The 26965-nt window shown below is 43.1% G+C and overlaps 1 protein-coding gene across 2 annotated transcripts in view; it reads left to right on the plus strand.

Moving 5' to 3' along the window:
- The first annotated feature begins 15857 nt into the window (after positions 1-15857).
- LRP4 (LDL receptor related protein 4) overlaps positions 15858-26965 on the plus strand; it is a 51226-nt gene continuing 40118 nt past the window's right edge. Inside the window, exon 1 of one of the 2 annotated variants that reach the window (XM_072118775.1) lies at positions 15858-16311. In XM_072118775.1, the coding sequence (XP_071974876.1) occupies positions 16260-16311 (52 nt within the window). In that variant the 5' untranslated portion in view covers positions 15858-16259. The remainder of the gene's footprint in view (positions 16312-26965) is intronic. The other variant, XM_072118774.1, reaches the window with a different exon arrangement.

Consider the following 26965-nt stretch of genomic DNA (forward strand, 5'->3'; position numbering starts at 1 on the left):
ATACTTACCCGCTCGGGGTCTTAGTTCCCGCATCTGTCTGATACTTCGGGTCTGGAATTTCTGGAGGGTCACAGGACCGACTTCAGCCTCCTCCTTCCTGGGGACAACAGAAGAAGTAAAGTCCCCTGGAAAACAGAAGTAACAACCAAAACTTCCAGCCAGAAGCAGGCTGGAAGAACCGGAATCAGGAGTCGGAGTGGGGTAAGTTTGTGTTCTGTTATTTTATCACCACAGCTCCCCTACCAAACCTATGCAAATGAACCTCAGGGGCTCCAGGTCTACTTCACAGAAACCCCTTCTGGCTCCGTCGTCTGCTATTTATTCACGTTTCTGCCTGTCTCCTCCCTCTGACTGGAAATGCTGAATGCTAATTAGCAGGCAACAAAGCCATAAAGGGGCTCATGTGACATAGACATGAGCCCCTGAGGGTCATTTGCATAATTGTAAAATATGTTTTTCTCAAAAACGAAGCTATTCGAAGCCAAAAGAAGAAGGAATCCTGTTTCAGGAGCGGTACGGCTGCATATAAGTGTGCTTGGCTTAGAAGCACTGGTGGATACCTTCCCTTCTATGAAGTCTTAATGTCTGAGCTCTCCAAAGACCCTTTACTACGATTAAATTAGTAAAAATGGTTAAAACATCCTTGTTCCCAGCGGCAGCGATGTCAGGCTGAGGATTTAACCCATCACTCTTCTCTCAGCCTCTGTCCGGCTTCTTCTTCTCATCTCGCCTGGTAAATGTCTGGGGTTTCCTCTCCGCCTCAGCCCCTGGCATGGAAATAATATTTTCTTAAGAATTGAGGATAAAACCTGCTGTTTTTGGACTCTCCTCCTGTGGTTCTAATAATGAGATGTTTTTTTGTCTCGCTGGCGCCAGACGTAGTAGCTGAGAGAGAATGATAGGATACCCCCAGGACTACCCTCCCACCGTGTGGATCATTACGCACTTAAGAGGTTTTTTTAGTAGAACATGATATGTACAGTATTTGCTTGTCTTCCCAAACTAAAAATTAATCACCATGTCCCATGTCTTATGATAATAACAATGTGTGTATACAGGCAGTGACAGAGAAAAAAGTACCAAGTTATGTGACTGTCATGATGATAGATGGGAGTAATTACAATATTGGAGGAAAGGAGAAGATTATAAAGAGAGGCGTCAACAGTCTGGACACAAGATGAGATCCAGTTGGGTAAGAAGGATAACGGTTCTGTATGGTGTCACAGATGTTACCTGTGGGCCCGTAGACCATGCACACACTTGTATTTTGGTGAAGCTGGAGTCTCAACTGGTTCCATAAACGCCAGCGCACTGATAATATCACTACTAGGGGTGACTGTCCTATGCCCCCCACATCATCACACCAGCCGGAGGGCGTTGTGTCCTCCTATCACTACAAGGGGTCCTATAATGTCCTATAAACCATGGCTCCCCACATCATGACACCAGTAGGAAGTAATGGGTCCTCCTTTCAGTGCTAGGGGTGACTGTCCTATACCATGGCTACCCACATCATCACACCAGCAGGAGGCAGCGGGGCACATTTACTTACCCAGTCCCTGCGCGATCCCCGAAGTGCGTTGTCTGATGAGGATGAAGTCTGCAGAGATCCAACAAGATCGTGCACCCGAGATCCTGCATGTGTCGCTTCCCCGCTCAGGTCCGCTGAAGTTCACCTTCTCCTTCTTGGTGTATGTAAGTGCATGTCTTGCGATACAATTTGAAATGTTAAATACCGCGCATTGTCCAAATCTGTCGGAACGTTCGATGGTCCGCCCCCCAAATTGTCCTATGACTGTCCTATGCCATGGCTCACACATCATACCACCAGGGGACAGTGTGTCCTCCTATCACTACTAGTGGTGACTGAATGCCCTGTACCATGGCCCCCACACCATCACACCAGCGTGGGGCAGTGTGTGTCCCTATCACTACTATGGGTGACTGACTGTCCTATGCCATGGCCCCCACATCGTCACACCAGCATTGGGAAAAGTGTCCTCCTATCACTATAAGAATTGACTGTCTTATCCCATGGCTCCCCACTTCATCGCGCCAGCAGGGGGCAGTGTGTCCTCCTATAACTTCTAGAGGTGACTGCCCTATGCCATGGCCCACACATCATAACACCAGTAGGAAGCAGCGTGTCCTCTTATCACTCATATCGGGGTATGTCCTATGCCATGCCCCCCCCCCCCCTCACATCACCACACCAGCAGGGGGCAGTGTGTCCTCCTATCACTACTAGGCTACTAGGGGTGACTGTCCTATGCCATGTCTCCCCACATCATCACACCAGCAGGGAGCAGTGTGTCCTCCTATCACTACTAGGCTACTAGGGGTGACTGTCCTATGCCATGTCTCCCCACATCATCACACCAGCAGGGGGCAGTGTGTCCTCCTATCACTACTAGGCTACTAGGGGTGACTGTCTTATGCCATGTCTCCCCACATCATCACACCAGCAGGGAGCAGTGTGTCCTCCTATCACTACTAGTCGTTACTGTCCTGTGCCATGTCACCCCACATCATCACACCAGCAGGGGGAAATCGTTTTCAACTAGGCCTCCATATTGACCGCCTTCAGATTCTAAAAAGAACCTAGAATCATTGAGTTTACTGTACCGTTTTTTGCTGCATAAACTTTGTGTTTTTCTTTTGTTGTGTTGCTTCTTAAGTAAATGACATTGTAGTCACAGTAATGTGTGAGTCCATGCATTCTTATGGCCTGCGATTGTAACACAACAGTTGTTGCTACTGCAGCTGTTGTGCATTGAACACTGGTCATTATGTAGCCAAATATTACATAGTATCTCTATCTATTTGGACTATAAGAATATTACGGAATCATTAATTAAAGGGGATTTTCATCTGATTAATATTGATGACCTATCACTCAATATCACATGAATGGGGGTCCAATACTCTGCACCAGTGAACAAGATCAGAGCCAGAACAACAACTCCATTCTCTGTATAGTGGCCAAGTAGCGTTACTGCAGCTCCTCTCATTCACATAAATCTTCTGATCAACAATGTCAGATCTGATATTGATAACTGATACTATAGTACTTTCATCAATATCAATGAGCTGGTAAACCAGACATTATACTAGTCTTAATGGAACAAATATTTGCAACTGTTGGCTGTTCTTCTGCACTTTTCCCAAAAAATTTGCACAGCTTAATTGGCAGGGTATAGCCTGACATGGCCCTACAGAAACTGGAGTAAATTATAGAGCAAATCTATGCCAACTCATAACTGCAAAGGGAAACATGAAAAGGGGAAGAAGTTCGGATGAAGATCAGTATACAAAATGCTGTTTTTATTTAATCCCCCCTATACCCTACAGCCCACAATTATCAATTTATTTGCATACTTTAATTTAGGGTCTTATATGAAGTCAGATACAGAACCCATTGCACAACAACTGGCAAGAGTGTGGATGTGGTTCGCTTCTTCAGCAACATTATTACAAATGTATCAAATGCAAATGTTTGCAAAATGTTGCAAATTCTTACAATATCACACTCAGTTTTGGAAAACCTCTCTAGGCATCAATACGCAATGGGGCACATTTACTAAGGGCTTTGTGAAACACTTTTTTTTGGACTGTGCCCGTTCTTCAATGTTAAAAGGGCTTGTACTGGTATTTAAGAAATGCGTGCGCTGGGATTGTGGCACACGCAACCCTTTTTGTGCCGGCTTCCGTGCTACACAATTTAGGGGGCGTTCTGTCTGACTGATTCGGACTGAACGCGGAATTTAACTTTCAAATTGTGTCGCAAGACAATGCACTTACAAGCACCGGGAAGAAGATGGTGAAATCTGTCGGACCTGAGCAGGGAAGCGACACATGCAGGGTATCGGGCGCACGATCTTAGTAAATCGCAGCACACTGCATTATCCCTGGACAATGCACTTTCTGTAACCTCCGGTGACCGAGTAATTAAATGTACCCCCATGAGTTTGGCAACATTGTTTGGTATACACTCACCGGCCACTTTATTAGGTACACCTGTCCAACTGCTCATTAACACTTAATTTCTAATCAGCCAATCACATGGCGGCAACTCAGTGCATTTAGGCATGTAGACATGGTCAAGACAATCTCCTGCAGTTCAAACCGAGCATCAGTATGGGGAAGAAAGGTGATTTGTGGCCTTTGAACGTGGCATGGTTGTTGGTGCCAGAAGGGCTGGTCTGAGTATTTCAGAAACTGCTGATCTACTGGGATTTTCACGCACAACCATCTCTAGGGTTTACAGAGAATGGTCCGAAAAAGAAAAAAGTCAGAGGTCAGAGGAGAATGGGCAGACTGGTTCGAGCCGATAGAAAGGCAACAGTGACTTAAATCGCCACCCGTTACAGGCAAGGTAGGCAGAAGAGCATCTCTGAACGCACAGTACATCGAACTTTGAGGCAGATGGGCTACAGCAGCAGAAGACCACACCGGGTGCCACTCCTTTCAGCTAAGAACAGGAAACTGAGGCTACAATTTGCACAAGCTCATCGAAATTGGACAGTAGAAGATTGGAAAAACGTTGCCTGGTCTGATGAGTCTCGATTTCTGCTGCGACATTCGGATGGTAGGGTCAGAATTTGGCGTCAACAACATGAAAGCATGGATCCATCCTGCCTTGTATCAGCGGTTCAGGCTGGTGGTGGTGGTGTCATGGTGTGGGGAATATTTTCTTGGCACTCTTTGGGCCCCTTGGTACCAATTGAGCATCGTTGCAACGCCACAGCCTACCTGAGTATTGTTGCTGACCATGTCCATCCCTTTATGAGCACAATGTACCCTGTAACATCTGATGGCTACTTTCAGCAGGATAATGCGCCATGTTATAAAGCTGGAATCATCTCAGACTGGTTTCTTGAACATGACAATGAGGTCACTGGACTCAAATGGCCTCCACAGTCACCGGATCTCAATCCAATAGAGCATCTTTGGGATGTGGTGGAACGGGAGATTCGCATCATGGATGTGCAGCCGACAAATCTGCGGCAACTGTGTGATGCCATCATGTCAATATGGACCAAAATCTCTGAGGAGCTTCCAGCACCTTGTTGAATCTATGCCACGAAGAACTGAGGCAGTTCTGAAGGCAAAAGGGGGTCCAACCCGTTACTAGCATGGTGTACCTAATAAAATGGCCGGTGAGTGTATATACATGCAGAGGGTAAATAGCGTATGCACAAAATACTTTGTATACATGTTAACATTGTGGGTGTCCACGTGACAGAAGGAAGCAATCCATATCTTCAACCATGGCTGACATCAGTGGCAGGAGATCTAGAGGCCACACTTCTGATCTGAACAGGGTAGGGTAGCTGTCAAACTAACAACTGTTGCTCCAAATTCCCTGAAAACACACTTATTCCGGGTTATTTAAAGAAAAGAAGGCCCCCACCATCCAAGCCACTTTTTTTCCACTTATATCCCGAAGAAGGATCTAACCCCTGTCCATGAGAAGATGCTGCCCTACCAATAGATCCCTCAAAAGGTAGGGTGAGGGAAGGGATCCCTGTTCTTGAGATAGGGGCATGTCCCATTTACCCATTTAGGGGCATGCCCTAGACTAGTGTCTACTGTGCATGCCCCTGACTTGTTTTCGTAAGTGTTATATCTACAATATCTATGTTTTTATATGGTTGACCTATTTCTTGCATGCCTCGCAGTTATAACACAGTTATCTTGTTACATCATGGAATGAAGCTTGGAGATCTACACTTATGTCATAAAGATGCTGAACACAAAGTGATAAATGGTGATCTTACACCCTAGAACGCTATAATACACTTTGTCCTAAGGCAACGCTCGGATTTCAGGAGGTTTGATGAGACCATTTTGTAGCCTTCTCCCCCAGCGTCAGACTCAGATTCTTCCGGTCAGCCTTGAAGACATGATACACAGCATGACTAGCATATTGGGTGTTGAAACAAACAGCGCTGGTTTCTAATGGCGGAAGCGAGAGCAAAATAAGTGACACCTATTAATGGATGAAGCTGGAGGAGGTAATGAAATGATGGTCCATTCCAAGACCTACCTAGAGAACACCCCCAAAAGTGACATGCAGACCCCACAGTTTTGAAGTCCGATTCATGGGATTGCAAATTGAGTACTATTGACATGTGAGTTTTAAATTCTGCAATTGTAACATTTGATAATATTTGGAATGATTCTATTTTACAGGCTCAGCAAATTTTTGCAATGGAGAAAACAGGAAAAAGATGTGGCGCATAAAGCCACAACCTTTGACCTGTCTTTTACCCCACTCGCTGGTATTCCCCTTAGTAGCCCCCACATAATACTATGCCCCCGTCCTGTGACACCCACTATACAATATCTTCATCCTGTGCTCATCCCCTGAAACTGTATAATGCACCATTTTGGACTCCATAAATAATAGCCCTGAAGGTGTCAACCCAACATACAATATCTCTTCTTCCTTTAACACCCTCACATATAATGTCTCATCTTCCTATTAGCCCCCTACTAATGCAACATTCTCTGTGCCGCCCCCCTCATAATACCTCCTTTATGTTGGTCCAAGACATAAATTGCCCCCTACTTTTCTAAATCCAGACTTCCATTACTGCCCCCTTCCTTACATTGTGGTCCTCCCCTGATTGTGCACCTGAAAGACACAAATAGAGTTGAATGATTGGACAGACCTCCCACCGGGTGACCGGGACTGTCCTTTCAAACAGTTGGGAGGTATGCAAAAATGGACCACAAGTTCCCTACCTGAAGAATGTTGCAGGAAGTGTCCTACCACCCTCCATCATGCCATAGGACAGTGGTGGCGCACCTATGGCACGGGTGCCAGAGATGGCACTCAGAGCCCTCTATATGGGCACCCATGCCATCACCCCAGCGCAGAGTTCACCAGACAGGACTCAAGGCCTCTTGCCGTCCCAGGCAGCCAAGGACCCTAGAATGAAGCTACAATGATAATCCAAACTTCTTCTTCTTTCTACTGTATTAGTGTACTCAGGTGCCAATACAACTTAAACCTGTGACAGAGCAGGTAGTAATAAGTTACTGCTTAAATTGTCGCATCAGCACTTTGCGAAAAAATACATGGGTTTTGGTTGTTGTTTGGGCACTCGGCATGTAAAAGGTTTGCCATCACTGCCATAGGAAATAGATTGTCTTCTACCAGACCTCCTGTCTCCTGTCAGCTGCCCACGAAATTCAGAACTGTCCTACCATATCTGGGACAGTTGGGAGGTAAACCAAAATGGAATGTAAGCTCCCTACCCGAACACTGCTAAAGGAAGCATCATAGCACTTACCATCATCCCTTCTTAAATAGATCTTGGAAGCCTCCAAATTGGGTTGTCTTCTAATAGTCCTCCCCCTCTCATTGTGGACCTGAAAGACACAGATAGAATTGAAGCATGGGGCAGACCTCCCACCTGCTGACCAAAAAACCTAGGACTGTCCTACTGGATCTGGGATGGTTGGGCCATAATCCAAAATGTACCATAAGTTTACCTTTTTCCATCATCCCTTAGTAAATAGATCTTGGAAGCATTCAAATTGGGTTGTCTTCTACCAGACCTCCCTGTCTTATTGTGCGCTTAAATGAATTGGCAAGCTCTGTTTATCACTGAGTTATCTGTGTGCACTTTATAAATAAAGGAATTATTATTATTTTGACACAGATGAAGTTGAAGCATGGGGCAGGCCTACAGTCAGTGGACCACAAAATCCAGAACTGTCCAACAATATCTGGGACAGTTAGGAGGAGGTAAGTATGAAGACTTCTAAAGGAAGTGTAATACCACCCTCCAAATTGGGTTGTCTTCTACCAGACCTCTGGGATCGTGCATTAGTTTAGACCTTGGGCCCACCGGAGGATCCTCCGATTCTCTGGTGGGCCAGTCCGACACTGAGTGTAGAAATCTTCTACAACTGAAAATGATGCAGCGTGACAGCTATAATAAACCATATTTAAGGATATAGATCATTCCTCCTTCTTCTGCTTACTCTCAATGTACAATATTGGGGCACATACCCCCAATTTTTACATACGGTGTGCAGCAGCACTCGCTTATTTTTTCCTTTCCTCCCCAGCTGAGTCGGCATCCAGAGGTGTTGGCATGTCAATGAATGAATAAAAAAATATAACTCTAATCAAAATCATGGCTTGCATCCATAAATCTTCTCTCTGCTGCTGGGTGTAGTTTTATAGTCATCCTGATACTATATACTTCCCATATACAGCCAGCAATTTACTCCTTGGCTGCCTGCAGATCTAGACAATCCCAATCAGAATATTCTGGTGCGTCGCTGTGGATTCTGGCCACATTACATCCATTTTTCATGCCCGATCATATTCTCTTTGACTCATTTTTTATTAAACACAGCAAGCCTCCAAGATCAAGCACAGGGCCGTATCTCTAGTCCTACACACAGACCTATTTCCCCGGAGCTCACTAATCTCATTTCAAGGTCATAAATGTATTCCTGAGATTGGCGGCAGATATCATCACCACTTGGCGCCAGGCTACCACCTGAAATACCATTTATCTGCTCCCGGCCAGAGAATATTAACACACTTTATAGCACAATCCTGAGCTCAGTTCATCTATCTGTTTCTTATCTCTACCCAGTTCCTTTTACTAGTTAACAGTCCGACGAAGGTTCCTTTGGCCGACGTCTATCTTCTGTGACTCCCCCCTATTTATGCCAGGTTTGCTTGGCTTGGTTAATACAGAGTGAGATAAGCGGCTATCACAACTCTGATGCTGCTTATCATACAGGAAAGAAAGATCTTACAGGTTGGATTACTGGTTAGTAAAAGTAAAGATATAAAGAAGTCTGTAAACTTATGTAGCTAATCATTTTATTACTTTGGGGCATTTAAAGGGGTAATAATGTTGCGGCTATGTTGGTATACAGAGGTTCATCCGGGATATTGTGCCCACCACTGCCTAAAACTAACCTCAACATAGCATACGTACCAGAAGTGGATTATAATTATATTATAATATAATAATAATTCCTTTATTTATATAGCGCCAACATATTCCCCAGCACTGTACAGAGCTTGCCAAATCAGTCCCTGTCCCAATTGGGGCTCACAATCTAATCTAATTGGAGTGTGGGAGGAAACCGGAGGAAACCCACACAAACACGGAGAGAACATACAAACTCTTTGCAGATGTTGACCTGCATGGGACTTGAACGCAGGACCCCAGCGATGCAAGGCTGTAGTGCTAACCACTGAGCTACCACCATAACATAGGTGGTTTGGGAAGACCCAAGTCTTCTGATTGTATACTAATAAGGGACTTCCCCCTTGAAGCTTTGTACATTTGTTCCTGCTCTTAATACACATGTACACAACAGCCGTTTCAGGACCTTGGAAGGTCCTCCAAAGGTCCTGAAACTGCAGATTGAAAGCAGACAGTAGGGATCCATCCTCTATTCCACAAGGAGCTAATTCTAGTACCATATGTAGGAAGTGAATTCCAGACTTATTTCACTAGTTTTCTTTATGGATTTGCTATTCCGATTCAAGTGTCTCCACGGTTACAGACTACAAACAAACCCTGTGCGTAGTCTGAAGCTGCAATTGCATTGCTCGATCTACAGACAGTAAGGGGCACATGAAAGGAAGTCACATATTTGTGTAGTTAGTAACTATTTGCTGGATGTAGACAACTTTTTTTTAATATTCCACTAAACTTGGCGTGGAGGTGGCGTAATGGTGGAAATGGGCACAATTTCGGTCCGTGCGCCTATTTCCGGTATAAAAGCCCCGATAAATGTGTCCCTTAGTTCTTTTTTTCGGCTAAAGACAGCCCTTATAGTTGCATGATGTATATTAGAGGCTGTTATCCTTCTGCAGTGCTATAACTTTTGTAAAAGTGACTTTTTTTGCTAGAACACGTTCTCACGCCAGTAAATCATCTTCAGCGCTGGGTGTAACAAGCATGAGGAAAAATGACGTCTGTGTGCTTGGAATGTGGTCATCAAAGGGTGGAATGGGCAGCTGTGGGCATTAAATGGGTCTATGTAGAGGAGTGACAGCATCGGGGGGTCGACAGGACGGACAGCTGTCTAAAAGGAGTCAGTATACACATTCTACAATGTATCAAACTGCGAGCCAATACATTCTGGAGCTGTCACCTCTGATCAGGGTCACTGGGGCTTATTGACTAAGGATCCCGCGGCCGGACTTCCCGACATTTTGTGTCGCATGTGATCGGATTTTGGAGCAGCGGCGCTGGCTTTCATGCGACTGAAATCAGGGGGTGGTCCCGTCGGACGATCCGACTGATTTGGACTGAGCGTGGGATTGATTATTCAATTTGTGTCGCAAGACATTGCACTTACATGCACCGGGAAGAAGAAGGTGAACTCCGGGGACCTGAGCGGGGAAGCGGCACATGCAGGTAATCGGGCGCACAATCTTAGTGAATCACGGTAGATGTGCACGGACAATGCACTTTTGTGGAACGCGCAGGACGGGTATGTTAATGTGCCCCACTGTGTATTATAGGATTATAGGGACACACCCCCATCTGGTAACGCCCAGTTGTCAATTTACTCCTCAATTTCCAGAATAAGAGCACCAAATAAAGCACTGAAATGTAAGAAGAGGGGACATCCCTCAGAACGACAGCACTAGACAAGCTTTATCGGATTTATTTGAGTTGATCTTTATAAGTTTTCTCGTAGTATTTTTACAGGTGGAGTTATAGAAATTCCAAAAAGTTCGTCTTCGTTTCATTCGCTTGATATAAGGTGTCACTTCCTTATAGTAAATGTCTTCCTCTCGTGTAAAACCAAATACAATCTTTGGTCGGCATCATCAAACCATTCCAGCGATGTGTCCATCTAGTTAAACATTGTGTGATATTTAGGTGACATTTCTGTGCAATAAAACAGGACAGATGTAGAAATGGAACATACAGTATAGTAAAATACATGGGAAAAGTAAAATCATGTTAAGCTGGTTTGTGGTTAAAGGTAATGTTACACCTACAAGCAAAACTTGCTTTACTTTCATGTCACTATCTAACTTTAATAAAAAAAATATTATAACCTAACAAAAATGTAACTCAAGCCATCATTACATCACTACTGACAATAGATGATGTCACAGCTTATCTCCTCCCCTCCCTGTACAATGACCTCTATATAGATAACACTGACCCATCATTACATCACTACTGACAATAGATGATGTCACAGCTTATCTCCTCCCCTCCCTGTACAATGACCTCTATATAGATAACACTGACCCATCATTACATCACTACTGACAATAGATGATGTCACAGCTTATCTCCTCCCCCGCCCTGTACAATGACCTCTATATAGATAACACTGACCAATCATTACATCACTACTGACAATAGATGATGTCACAGCTTATCTCCTCCTCCTCCCTGTACAATATCCTCTATATAGATAACACTGACCCATCATTACATCACTGCTGACAATACATGATGTCACAGCTTATCTCCTCCCCCTCCCTGTACAATGACCTCTATATAGATAACACTGACCCCTCATTACATCACTACTGACAATAGATGATGTCACAGCTTATCTCCTCCCCCTCCCTGTACAATGTCCTCTATATAGATAACACTGACCCATCATTACATCACTGCTGACAATAGATGATGTCACAGCTTATCTCCTCCCCCTCCCTGTACAATGTCCTCTATATAGATAACACTGACCCATCATTACATCACTACTGACAATAGATGATGTCACAGCTTATATCCTCCCCCTCCCTGTACAATAACCTCTATATAGATAACACTGACCCATCATTACATCACTACTGACAATAGATGATGTCACAGCTTATCTCCTCCCTCTCCCTGTACAGTGACCTCTATATAGATAACACTGACCCATCATTACATCACTGCTGACAATAGATGATGTCACAGCTTATCTCCTCCTCCTCCCTGTACAATGTCCTCTATATAGATAACACTGACCCATCATTACATCACTACTGACAATGGATGTCAGTTATTATATACTACATATGGGTTTTGGTGCATACCCCGGGCCCTGATACTTGTATATCATGGTAAAAGCCTTGTGTGTCATCTACAATATCATAAATTCTGTCTTTTTTATATTGCGCTTAATTTTTAACTTAGAGATGTCACATCATAAACTCACTTCAAAGTGAAATTTTATCGATATCTTTATAGCCTTTATCTCTCACTGTCTTATTATGAGTCTTTTTCCCATGGATTTATGAAAGGATTCACTGATTAAATAATAACCAGAGATCTCTTACTGTGAAATAGGGCCAAATGGCAAAAATTAAGAAAAAGTGAACTGGGTTTTGTGACAGGGTTGTAGCATCATGTGATCCGATGAATTGACTATACACCATGTTCTGGTATGAAATGTGGTTAGATTTGATTTTCTGGCTTATAGAGAACAAGAGTTATGAATTTTTTTAATAAGTTCATAGTCCTTTGCTTGTATATAAAGAGTAACATTGTATCTAGTCATTATGTGACTTGTTATCTTCATGTTCTGCCTGTTCTCTCTGCAGCCTGCACTGGTAGGTGGAGATCTAGCTGCTGTGACTCTCTACTTCCCCCTCCCCTCTACATAGACTTCTATGTTATATGACACAGCAGTGACTTTACAGGATGTATGTCTTGCTAGCAAGATGGATTTCAGCCAAGATTTCATGGTGAAACTTATTTTATCAAAAATGGAGGGGGCATGACATGAGCCAATAAGCATTTTTACTATCATAAAATATATAACAAAGTTCCTTGTTGAAAAGTTGATTGGATACTTGTCAACCCTGGGGGATTCTGTATGTGTGTATGGTGGAGAAAGTCTTGCACCTATTCGTCCTTAACTTCCTTGAACTGTGTAAATCCAATTCCCAAATTTTTTGGAAGCAACTAAAAAGTGTTGGTTATACTGGCGCAATAGTTCAGTATGGCACATGGAGAAGGCTGACGCACGGGGCTGTACACGTCAGCTGTGTGCATGAGGCTTCTTCATATAACCTAGGTCCACACTGAACAAATATGACATATATTGTTCCCAATTAAAATATGAATAAAACTATCATTATACTCCTCAACATAATTACCATCTGTTTGCAATAGACATTGGGGCACATTTACTTACCTGTGCTAAGAAGTTCACCAAAAGTGCATTGTCCCACCAATGGACTGTGCTGTGATTCACTAAGATTGTGCGCCCGATATCCTGCATGTGTCGCTTCCCCGCTCAGGTCCGCCGGAGTTCACCTTCTTTATCCTGGTGCATGTAATTGCACACAATTGCGACACAATTTGAAAGTTAAATCCCAATCAGTCAAATTGTCCGACGGCCGCCCTCCAACTTCAGCCGCACAAAGCCAGCGTAGCTGCACTAAAAACCCATCACGTGCGACACAATCCCAGCGCAGACACCTGGAAAATACCATTCCAAGCCGTGCAATCCCAGAAAAAGGTGCAAAGTCCGACGAAAGTGTAGCGCGCAACCCTTAGTAATTAAGCCCCATAATGTACAAAACAAGAATACATTGGGGCACATTTAATTACCCGGTCCTGTCGCGATCCAGGCTGTGCGTTGTCCTGCGATCATGGACTCCAGCGCAATTCACTAAGATCGTGCGCCCGATATCCTGCATGTGTCGCTTCCCCGCTCAGGTCCGCCGGAGTTCACCTTCTTCTTCCCGGTGTATGTAAGTGCTTGTCTTGCGACACAATTTAAATGTTAAATTCCTCGCTCAGTCCGAATCTGTCGGATCGTCCGACGGCCCACCCATGATTTGTGTCGCATGAAAGCCAGCTCTGCTCCGAAATCCGATCTCATGCGCCACAATCCCCTTTTAAATGTGTTGCGAAACGGTAATCGTCGGAATATCCGACGTTTGTGCGGTCTGCGGACCCTTAGTAAATGAGCCCCATTTACTCCATTGTACATATATTGCTGCTTAAGGCTGGGTTCACACATTGTTTTTTGCCATACATTGAAAGGGTCACACATTGCGTTTTTAGGCAGTTTTGGGGCCATTTTTAGCTAGTGCGCTTTCAGATTGTAAAAAATGCATGCGTTAAAAAAACGCTTTTGTCCGGTTTTCCACATTTGCGCAATTAAAAACGGACAAAAACACATGTGTTTTTTACGATCTGAAAACGCACTAACTAAAAAGAGCCCAAAAACGCCATGTGTGACATCACCCGAAGGACACGTCAGGAGGATGTGTCCTTACAAAGTATGGCACAGATGTATCCCACTGTATGCCTATACAGTACAGTGGGATATGTTGCCTGGGGTCCCCCCTGAATGCGAGGGGGGACAATAAACATGATGTGAATCCAGCATTTTAGTTGTAGCTATTGTTCTGAACTAGAGCTGAATTCATAATTCTGCTTGTTGTTATTGGAAACAGTCAACCAGCTTGTAGTCAGACACGCCCCTAACAGCTCAGCAGAGCTCCTGTAATTCAAGTTGGCCCCTTTTTTTCATGGAATGGTCCTATGAAATGGACCACAAAGTGGACGGGACTTGTGAAAATTTGTATGAACATCTGTGTTTCTAATTGTTTTTTGGGTGTTCAAGGTTGCTTTATTTTTAGAATGGTAAAGCGGGCAGGAGGTTCTATATCTCTTTCAGTTACATAGAGGCTTCTTTTTTTGTTTGTTGTTTGTACATATAGCTCGGATTCTACATCAATATCATCAAGATCACTGGAGGTGCAACCCCAAGCACATAAGAGACCAAAGCATTTGGGCAAAATAAGCAGTCTCTTTACTGCTTAAAAAGCACAGCGCCACACACTAATTAGTGGCTGTGTTTGGTATTGCAGCTCAGCCATCTTTACTTGATTGGGACTAAGCTGCCAATAGACCATATGAGTGAAAGAGGTAACATCACAGCGGTGCTACTATAGCGCCCGGACTGCTTTAAATAGCTGATCTATATTAATAGTAATAATAATATATATTTATATAGCGCCATCAAATTCTGTAGCAGTTGGATGAGAGTGCCAGAGAACCTGTTGTCGATCATCTATTTTATTGATAGGAAATCAATAGCTAAATCATGGAAGACACCTTTAAGGCTCGGGTATGCAGTCACAGCACTTGTATTTAGATGTGCAACTAGAATCTAATTCAATCTGACGCACGGAATCCAACATAAGAAAACAATGTATGTAATGGGAGGCACATGGAGGCATCATAAAGGAATGCAGACCTTAAAGGGGTTGTCCCAAGTCGGATTGTTATCCCTTATGGGACAGCCCCTTTTAAAGGGGCGCTTTAATTCGGCATTGTAGTAAATGTTGTATTAGAGACACATACCTGCGCCATTATTTTACCTTTTTATCCAGGTGGGCTGCGATTTGTCTCTTTAGCTCCAACTACAACTCCTCCGTTGTTCTTGGCAGCGTACAGGGGGAGTTGTAGTTTGGCCGCAGGTTGCAGAGGCCTGCCTTATGGGGTCCATATGTTTCTAGTATTTCACGGGGGCCGGCATCTGCTGTTGTTATGGTTTTGTTGTTACATGGCCCCCAGTATGTTTTTCATTATTACAAGCCATTGTGTCCCATTCACCTAGTCTTTACAAGTTTGTAAAAAGATCCAACAGGAGACTGTGGGACTTCAGATCCAGGTGAGGGGACTCCCAGCCCACACCTTATAACAGGGCTCCTCTATTATACCACCCCCTCTATTATTTTTACAAGCAGTCAGCTTTCACCCACAACCCCCCCTGGAGCCCACTAGTCAATCTGTGCTGACTCCAAGGTTAATTTTGGAAACAAATGGGAGGTGATTTCCCCCCCTGCTGTTGTCTCAGTTGGTTTGTTCCACAAGAGGCTTGGGAGGCAGTGAGGGTAGAGGACACAGAATAAAGTGAAGCTCAGAGGGGAGAGACAGTGGAGTGTAGACAGGCAGTAAATCAGGGAGACAGCAGAGTGGGGGCTGAGAGGGTAAATAACAGCAGGCACTGCCATTCATTGCTACAGGGGTATACTGCATAGTAAAGAGGGGATCCTGGGCCAGATTGGGGGATCCAGGGCTCCTGCAGGGTATGCACTGGCAGGATCACCAGCTCTGGACTGGAGACATGAGGATCTGCTGGCAATGCAAGACCCAGGAAGATCACTGATCTGTGAGATCACCTTGGACTGAGTCTTCACCTTGGATCTTAGAGACTCACCTGCATCTGGAAGGATCTGGGTCTTCTGAGAAGGAACAACTTCTAAGGTGGCATTGGGAATGAGGCTGCTGGAGGGATCTTATTTGGCACTGCTGCTTCTGTATCTGCCAGGTGAGCACCTTGTTACATTGTTTCTAATAACATCCCCCATATCTTGCTTTTAGTTACATTTGTGTATTGTGTAAACATTGTTTCCGTTTACAACACAATTGAGAATTAACCCTTCTTACAAACTTGTCGGATTAAAGAGGCTATAGATAAAGGGTTAAAATGATCCACTGGGCCACGTCCGATGGCTACCTGCATGGAAAACTGTGCTCAGCGATGCGCCATTGCCTATGCAGGTACCTGCGTAGGAAGCAACCTGATGATATTTTGAGGGTCGCCTCATCGGATAAGGAAGCCTAAGAACCCTATGCCCCCATCCCTCTGCAGGTATATGAATCGTGACTTGTTGTCGCAGCACTATACCCATTTTTGATTAGTAATCCCTTCCACGCCATTGTCCCCTGTGTTTTAGACGTCAGTCCTTTAGTTGTAGATAGAATACGTGTAGATTTTTTCAATGTTCTGATAGCGTTCTATCGGATTATTGCTCCTCGTGCCCTCCGGTTTGCTGTTTATCATTCCCATATGAGTGTGTCTGTAGATCTCATCCGCCTACGTACTCTGCTGCTGGTAGCTGCTCTCAGTATCTGCAGATCTCGTCACTATACCGTCCAACGTGACATCCAGTCCTTAGCGCAGTTGTGTGCCAGGCATGCCTGGATATCAGCTTCTCAGCACTTGCAATAGCCGACCACTGAAAGCGATATTCAGGCTAAAGTAACTATGACGTATCCACTATATCAATGATAAATCCTAGATCTGTAAGCATATAACCACGGGGACCCCTATAGATCTACCATTCATCACAAAACTCAAATCTTTGCTACAAAATACGCCCTTTTAAGTGAATACAATATTTTATCGCAGAGAATGGATTTCGACTGAACATAACATCGCTCAGATAATTTTTCGTAGACACTTGGGACAAAATTGACAAAATTGACAAAATTGAGAATTTATTCTACAGTGAAATTTCAATTTTATCAAAATGTAAACATGTTGTGATATCGTAACCGTCATTTTATTGGGGCAAAAACAAAGCAACTGACGTATTATATTAACTAGCGCAATTTTGTGTAATCTGTCTGTCAATCCCATTACAACCCCGATGTCCTAGAAAGGTGTTAAATTTTTCTTTATCCATAGTGATAATTAGAAACTATCAATTTTTGGTCATTTTTCTGTATCATTTGTGAAATCCAGATAGGAACACATCAAGGCATTTCACAGCATTGTACAGGCCATCCTCTGGTTAAGACTACCCAACTTAAAGATGACCCCTAGTTACAGATGGACCTCTCTGTCCACTGTGATCTCTGGTGAATCTCTTCTGGATGCTTTATTTTAGTCCCAGGCTGCAATGATCAGCTGTAAGGTGTCTGTAATGAAGTTTTCTTGATGATTCATGTTCACATGACCACAGAAAATTTTAGAAATCCAATTGTTACAAGGACAAAAAAAAAATTAAGAACAAACCTAAAGAACCAATCTGTACTGAGATATCAGTCGTCATCATATTCCATATTCTCTTTATTTCACTTTGGGACAACGTCATAAGAATCCGATAAACCTGTTAGCATGTTTCTGAACTGGACTACCTGGAGGTCACCCCCATCAAACACTGGGAGAACAAACCCCATGCAGATGTCACCTTTGGTTGGAAGCCGTTCTATCTACCCAGTCATACTGGTAAATTTTTCCAGTTATCATCAGTCACGTGTCTGCCAGATGGTCCCTTGTCATCTGCAGCCAGAGAAAGAAGGATTGACCGTGTTGGATTTGAAACTGTTTGATCCACTGTGATATCTTGAAGCTACTTACTGTTCATGGATGTGAAGAACTTCTACAGGATACCTGCTGGCCACCAGTTGTCCGGACTGTGGACATCTTTATGGTCCTCTGAATAGATGTTTAGACTTGGATGATAAGAACTGGAGATAACATGAGAACCACAGATTTCTGCTGAATTACTAGTCTAGGGGCAGTAGAGGCAAATTATCCCTAGATAGTTGAATCTTTTCCAGAAGACCTCTACCTAAAATTAGCTAGATTTCATGTGACCAGGCTTTCACTGCCACCATATGTTATCCATACTGACCATACTACCCTTCTGGAAACAATATTGCAAGATGCTGACATTAGCCTGGGCTCTTGAGCTGGAGAACCCACTTTATTCCCAAAAATGAGTTGCACAATGAAAAAATGATTCTACATATTAAGTAACACTAAGGTTTTCAATTACTTGATGCAGTGACTTGTACTCTACCAACTTTCTTGATAGAAGTTCCCAATGATCCTTCCATATTGTGCAGTGTAAAAGTCTAAGATAAGATAGATGCATGTATAGGACTAAGAATATTGATGCAGCGACTTACACATTTGGTACTGCCTGTCTCTTTTGTGATGGTTGTTAGTTCTATATACACATTGTACTCATGTATTGAAGCTTGGACTTGTGCATTTGGTACTGCCTGTCTCTTTTGTGATGTCCTATATGCACACTTCTCTTTTCTTAGTCTTGTACATTGTACTCCTATGTTGATGCTTGGACTTATACATTTGGTATTGCCTGTCTCTTTTGTTATAGTTGTTAATCTTATGTAGGCATGTCTTTTCTAAGTCTTGTACATTTGTACTCATATATTGAGACAGGGACTTGTACATTTGGTACTGCCTGTCCTCTTTCGTGCTAGTTGTTAGTCCTATATACTCATCCCTTTTCTTAGTATTTAACATTTTCACTCATATTGATGTGTGGAAATTTGGTATAGCCTGTCTCTTTTGTGCTACTCCTTCCATATTGTGGCTATAATTTCCCCAAAAATAAAGTAAATGGTTACAATAATAGATTAAAGGATTTTTTTTTTTTATAAAATTGATGTATGGAAAGTGAACACTCTGGACAGATTTATACAGAACTTCCTATATCTCAGTTGCTGTAGGGTCTAAAGCTGCTCAAAGATAAGGAACTTATCAATGGGATATAGGCTCAAATTCTGAATTGAATCGCTGTGCAGTACATAGATTGCCCTGCGGCAACTGTGAAAATTCCCAAGCTTCCATCCTGAGTTAGTTAGGAACAAAACCGGCTATTGAAAGCGCATGTAACGGGGGATGTTGTGAGATGCAAGAATACCCACATTTATTTGGACACAAAGGGAACACATGATGTTGTATCATTTAGTGTTGCACGCAGGGATTATTGACCATCGAAAAGTTTCACACATGTTGGATTTTCCAAAGCCAATGCCTAGTGGATTCATGGCTCTGATCCGAACTATGGTGGATCCACTGATTTGCAATGAGCATAAGCCCCATTACATGGTAAAAATCTGGTGTACTACCTTTGTGGAATACATTAGTAAGGTAGAAGCAACAAATACTGACTGCTATCGGAGTTCGGTCTGATGGACGTTATGGAAGTAAATATTTTATCCCTAGACTCAATGACGATTATTTGGGTTGCCAAAGATTTGAAAAACCATGGCTGCTTTCCTCCAAATATACTTCACCATTTGTAGTCTATGGTATTGAAACTTGGCTCCATTCATTACTGCCAAGCTGCAATACCATTGCAAACCATGGTCAGGTGTGGCGCTGTTTTTGGAAATGGTTTTACAAACCCTGGACAACCTCTTTTACACAGTCATCCTCTGCTAATATACTTCTCACATCTGATGGTTTACTGCAAATGCATCCAGTATTCTGTGGAGTTACCGTATATACCAGTGATGGCTAACCTATGGCACTGGTGCCAGAGGTGGCACTCAGAGCCCTTTCTGTGGGCACTCAGGCCATCACCAGAGATGACTCCAGGTATCTTCCTGCAGTCTCAGACAGCCCAAGACTTGCTGTGCACAGAGTTATTTTAAAGTGACAGCTCTACCTGGGACTATTTTCTGCTTTATTGGTGTGCTCAGGGTGCTGGTATCAATGAAAACTGTGACAGAGAAGGGAGTATAAATCACAAATTACATTTTTGTGTTGGCACTTTGCGATAAATAAGCAGGTCTTTGTTGTAGTTTGGGCACTCGGCCTCTAAAAGGTTTGCCATCACTGGTATATACTCAAGTATAAGCCGACCCAAGTATAAGCCGTGGCCCCTAATTTTACCACAAACCCGGGAAAACCTATTGACTCGAGTATAAGCAGAGGGTGGGAAATGCATTGGTCACAGCCTCCCCAGTATATAGCCTGCCAGACCCAGCCCCATAGTATGTAGCCAGCACCTGCCCCCCAGTATATAGCCTGCCAGCCCATATCCCCCAGTATATAGCCAGCCCCCTGACCCGGTATATAGCCAGCAGCGGGGGAAGCCACAAAGGTGAGTTTTGATATTTTTTTTTTACTCGAGTATAAGCCGAGTTTGGGGTTTCAGCACATTTTTTTTTTTGTGCTGAAAAACTAGGCTTATACTTGAGTATATATGGTATATGCTCTTTTACAAATGGATCGATGGTATAAATCTAAAATGTGGAACCCGTAGAAGTCGAAGAAGTTTGATTTTGTACGTTTTTTTTGTGTTAAATTTTTAAATGAAATCTGATTTTAAAAAATTCTTTATTTGGAAGATGTTGGCAGTTGCACACTTGCGTTTATTACACATTCCGTTATTGAGGGAACAAATTGTGTCGCTTTTGCTGCTTTTAATAACGGATGTGTAGCGGAAGATCCATTCAAGACTATTGAGAATGGACGACTGTTCAGCTTTTGTTTTTAGTGTATGCTACTCTGTCCTTGTACAAAAAGCATAACGGAAAGTGCCGGCACAAGTGAAGCTTAAGCAAAGGCTGCTCCGCGCCTCAGTAGCCTCTGCTGTCCCTGTCTACCTGCACGCCTCCAGAGCTTTGCGCATATGCAGAATCTCTGGTTTTAGTGCTGGACGCGGACGCACACTTCGTCGTCTGTGCCCAGCACTGATGCCGGAGCTACTGCACATGCCGTGTGCATCGGTTGGCTGAAAGTATATGACCGAATTCAGAATCGTCTTTATCCTAAAGTAAAGTACCAAGTTGTTAGAACTTTATAGCCGATGGTGGCTGAGTGGGTAGCACTTGCAGCGCTGGAGTCCTCGGTTCTAGTCCCACTCAGGTCAACATCTGCAAAGAGTTTGTATGTTCTCTCCATGTTTTGCGTGGGTTTCCTCCCACACTCCAAAACATAATGTTAGGTTGTTTACATTGTGAGCCCCATTGGGGACAGGGACCAATTTGTCATGCTTTGTGCAGCGCTGCGTAATCTGTAGGAGCTATATAAATTATTATGATCATACATATGTGAGATTAAATTCCAATATTGGATTGTGTATAGGTGTATCATGCAGCAGATATGGTACAGTATGTCTCCACATTGTTAGCCCCTACTTTACAATTCATTCCCCCTCCATTCTAACTACAGACAGATTACAAGTGTAAAGTGGGATTGTGAATGGGATGGCTGTATAGGTAAGCACATTAACCAGCCCTGATCTCTGTCAGATGGCTAATTACACCATTTTATAATTAATGCACAGATTTGGAAGCCGATTATTCTCGATGCTCTGCGAAACCTCCTTTAATTGACCAGATTTGGCCGCTGAGTTCAGGAGCTTTCTCTCCAATCCCGAGGGAGCCTTGGCAAGGCCACGTTTTGGGAATACCCCAAACCAATATATTCCATTCGTATGTAAAGCAGGTTTATTGTCGTGTGGGCTAATTGGTTATTCCTCAAATCTGGATGCCCTCGGGGTTGGGAACCGGAGTATGCAGCTCTGTTATTGGAGGGTGGAATCCGTTCTTAATCCATTTAGTGCCTGAGGGGAGATGGCGTCAAGACTGCGTAGATGCACAAAGGGTTAAGGGGCTCTGGTATGTCTGTGAGTGACAAGGGGGCACACTTTCAACCATCTAGGACCTTTAAGTTACTGTTTGAGCTCAGATGGTTTAGTTACTTTGATTGACACATGAGAGATTACGCTTTAAAGGGGTTAGACCGGTTGCAAAGGACACTGGGTAAAAACTTTTTTTTTAATTCTACGTAGGTTAAAGGTCTATGTCGCCATTTTTTTTCTCAGGCTGAAGATAATGGGGGGAAAGAAAACCGCCCCAGGTGCAGCTGCCCATAGCACCCATTCAATCAGATTATAGTCCAGTTTTTTTTTTTTTTTTAAGAAAACATTGGGCAAATGAAGCAGTAACGAGATTGATGACTACTTTGGGTATTACCTCCACCATAAACCAAGTATATAAATGTTGGAAACTTGTCTAGGCCCCATGCAAAACTATTACTACCCACTCCCCATATGTGTCCTGACAATCTATTAATCATGGGGGGCACAGCTCCCCCCCCCCCCCTCTTTTGAAATCGATGGTCCCAGTGATCAAACCTTCAATGATTATAACCTATAGACGGGGAATAAGAACAAGATCAATCCAGCAATTTCTCCTCTTGGTGTAGAGGATGTCTCCTGTCTATAGTGAGGGTAGATCCTCCTCTCCTTGCCTGACTCTGGTCACTAAAATTAAGTTTACCATCAACCAATACCCCCAAGTCTTTTTCAGCTGCAGTTTTAGTAATTGACTGTTTAAAACATAATTATACTTTTTGTTTCCATGGCCCAGATGCAAAACTTTACATTTATCTACATTAAATCTCCTCAACCATTTTTCTTCCCACTGGGCCAGCTTCCACAGATCCCTCTGTAATGCTAAACTATCAACCTCAGTAATTACTTTACACAGCTTGGTATCATCTGCAAATATTGAAACTTGACTGTGTAAACCCACTACAAGGTCATTAATGAAAATATTAGAAAGAAGTGGCCCCAATACTGACCCCTGTGGCCTCCACTGGTAACGTCAACCCAATCTGAGATTGTGCCATTAATGACGACCCTCTATGTTTATCACTAAGCCAATTACTTGCCCAAATACACAAATTGTCCCAGCAGTTTGTGTACCAACCTTTTATGAGGCACTGTGATCAAATACCTTGGAAAAGTCCAGATATACAACATCCAAAGTTTCTGGAACTTACCTCCTCAGAACTAAACTTACTAATCAACCCCTCTACTGTCAGGTGGTCCTAGGCTAAATTAAACAACTTGTACAATACAGATCCAAAAATGTTGACATTGCTTACTCTGGAATGGTGGCACTAGAGAAAATATTCTCGTGGCACTAGAATCGGTGGAATGGTATTTTTAAAAGGAGGCAAAAGTGTTGAAGGTGGGGAAAGCTTTACTTTTAAATTGCAAAAATTTGAAACTGTATTTAAGGAGGATTCTAGGTTCTGGTCTTTTGTATCCGTTCTGGTGTCATCGGACTCGTTGTGGCCGATTGTTATGGCCCATGGTCCAAAGGGGATACGAATTGGCTCCTATGATCTCCTATGACACTTCAGGAACTCGAGTACAAAGGTTTTCCTATTTAATAGATCTCTTCTATTGTGTCACATCAAAACTCTCAGCAATAAAGTTGTTTGATGGCGATGTGTAAAAACGTTCTCACAGTCCAAAGAGATAATATTCTACACAGGACCCAACCTATACTCGCCTGGATTCTGCTGACACCGGACCAGTTGGGGAAATCTTCACTTTTCTATTACTTTGTTGCACTATAATTATCAATAAAGCTGCCCTCCACATAAGGAGAAATTCTGATTTATATTATAATATTGCTGATCATGCATTACTTTCCGCATACTTGCCTTACCAAGCCACCGTTTTATTCCCCTTTTTTTCCCTTTTGCACTGTCAGTCCTGAAGACCCTGCGCTGGTAATTTAATTGTAGGTTTTTTTTAGTTTCTATAGTAATTATGACACCATCTTTAGTCAGACAAGAATGTAATTAGCCAGATCCTTGTACAGAACGCTCCGAAACCTACTAGGAAGGCGTGTGTTTCCACCATATGCGGATAAGGAACACTTGAGTTCCTATAAAATTCTTTGTTTATTGCTTATGTAATGTCAGAGGTGCATTAAGGGGACTACACCTCCTGTAAAGTGTTTAAATATTTAGCTGGGAATGGACATTCATCCTTGGCTCAGCCAGGAGTGCATGTGTTCTGAATGAGTAGAAGGGAATGAGCTATGCTGGTGTAATTTTTGAGAACAAATAGATTTCTCATAGTGAAATCCATCACTCCAGTTCTCTTTCCTGGTATCTGCCATCAGGGAAAACCCAGAAGACCCCTATACATATGACCACCTGCTCCTGCTTAAATCTGTGGGCTCAACTAGCCGTAAAGGAGGAGGACTGGTTTCAATTTGAACAATCTTTTTGTTCTTGTTAAACAAAAAAGACACACCTGTATATGATAGTGCTTATTTACTACTTAAGCTGAACACATGCACACCTGCCCAGGCCAAGGATGCATGTGCATGTCCAGAAAACTATCTCTATTAATTTAGACTAACCTCTGTATATAACTAGGTATCAATCCTATAATAAAACAAAAAGAGAACACTTCAAGTACCATATTACTTCTCATATGGCTAAAGATTGATCTGGGTGGATTTAATCCTTTTTATTACACCGTGACTCTTTTTGGGACATGACCCCTCAACAAAACAGTCAAAGTGCCCATTTTTCTTCTAGCATAAGAGTTTGATGAATGCAGGAGTGTTACTCCAAGCTCACAGGATTTTCTCACTCCTTTAGTAACAGCGTCGGACGGGCCCACCAGAGAATCGGAGGATCCTCCGGTGGACCCAGCCTCCAACACTATACCGGTCCTAGAAGGCAACCAGATATGATCATTTTATCTGGTGGACCCAATAAGCTCTAGTCTGACATAGTTTAGGACTATGATAGGTCTCCCTTTTTCCTCTTAGATGTTCCACTATAGTTGGCAAGTATGGAGATAAATGGAAGTTATGATGCGAATGCTTCATAGACTTCACTGATGAGAGCAGAGTACTTGTACCTTCCTATTTGCTCTTCTTACGTCTCCCTGGTGCCAGCTGACTTGTTCCTCGGTTCTCCTTGTAGCTACTGGAAAGAAGTTAAATACGGGTGCGGACAGCCATATCAAGGTATTCTACAACTTGTAGTTTCACATCTGCTGGAGAGATGCCACTATACTACTAGTATCCGGATACTTCAAAGATTTTAGAAGTCATGTAAGGACTTCTTTTAATCAATGTAACTAATGTTATGAGGTTGTGTTTTTTTTTTTTTTTAAAGTGCTCCTTGAAATTCTAATTTAATTAAATTTGAGGCCTCAGGGTTATTCTTCTGATATAATTAAAAGCAGGCGCTTGATGGACACTCCCTCTGCTTGGAAACTGGTTTGATAGATTGGGAAGTGTTTAGAAGTTTGTAAAGATGTGATGAAGCTGCAGACGAGTGGAAACTGGGGTATAGCTGGGTTATGATGAAGCATGAAGTAACTGACGTGGGTGCCCCCCTCTAAGGACATGCTCCACACTCGGCCTCTAAGGGGATTGGCTCGCACTACGCTCCTAAATGCTGGCACACATGAGTCTGTGGGATCCTGTAACCACCATAGCACGATATAACACCATGCATACTTGCATAGGTGCTCGTGCTCATGGACTTTTATTTGTATGAATCGTTAATGGAGTTTGATTATAGATTACATTATTATTTTTATTATTATTACTACATTAGGCCTCTAATTCCTTAAATTTATGATCTTTAGCAGAAGAGCTTCACTACTGAGCATGTACATAAAGTGCAGCCACATTTATCTGAACTAAAAGCCTAGATCGAGGATGCACATCCCGTAAGCCATGAGTTGTCGTCTGCACTCTGCTTAGTCCAATGGGCACTACCATAACTCATGGAAACGTTCATTTGTGCAGAAGGCCGGGTAGCGGTGAGGCCCGGGTCCTCTCCCGTCGCTCCACTCTGTGTCCTGACTCCTGACACTGGTTGTATGTGTTGAGGGAAGGACACAGAGCAGGGCGGCCCCTGGAGCAGGATAGTACACAGGAGTGGTAAGTACTTTTCAGGTGTACAGGCAGTCCCCGGGTTATGTACAAGATAGGTTTGTTCTTAAGTTGAATTTGTATGCAAGTCGGAAGTGTGTATCTTATAGTTGTAACCCCAGACAAAATTGTTTTGGTCTCTGTAACAATTAGATTTAAAAAATGTTGGGATGTCATAGCTGATTATTGTAGCCTGGGACTAAAGTACAGTAAATTACCAATATCCAGAGGTCAGTTTGTAACTAGGGGTTGTCTGTAAGTCGGTGTTCTTTAGTAGGGGACCGCCTGTACTGTACTTCTCTGGGGTCCTCTCTTGCTCCTGATGCAGCTCTGCTGAGGGTCCAGATGCCGACGCATACAACCAGTGCCGGACACAGAGGGATAAAAGCCTTATACTTATGAAAGTCGCTATAATTCTGACTGGAGCACATTATTCCCCTCCATCTCTACCATAGAAAAATACTGAAGCTGTACAAGACTCATGTTAACGCAAGACTTTACACTTAACGTCTTAAAGGCCTAACATAGGGATATTAAGCCTTCTTTACTGCAAATCTAGCCCCGTTACCCATAGCAACCAATAAGAGCTCAGATTCCATTTTCTAAGCTGCTCTGAAAAAATGCAATCTGATCTGTGATTGGCCACCATGGGCAACAGGCCCAATTTAGTTTTTTTTTGTTTTTTTCTGAAAAATGAGGCCTAGTGACAGATGGCCTAAGGGTTT

This window comes from Engystomops pustulosus, chromosome 7 (genome assembly GCF_040894005.1).
Source record: "Engystomops pustulosus chromosome 7, aEngPut4.maternal, whole genome shotgun sequence".
NCBI classification, from domain to species: domain Eukaryota; kingdom Metazoa; phylum Chordata; class Amphibia; order Anura; family Leptodactylidae; genus Engystomops; species Engystomops pustulosus.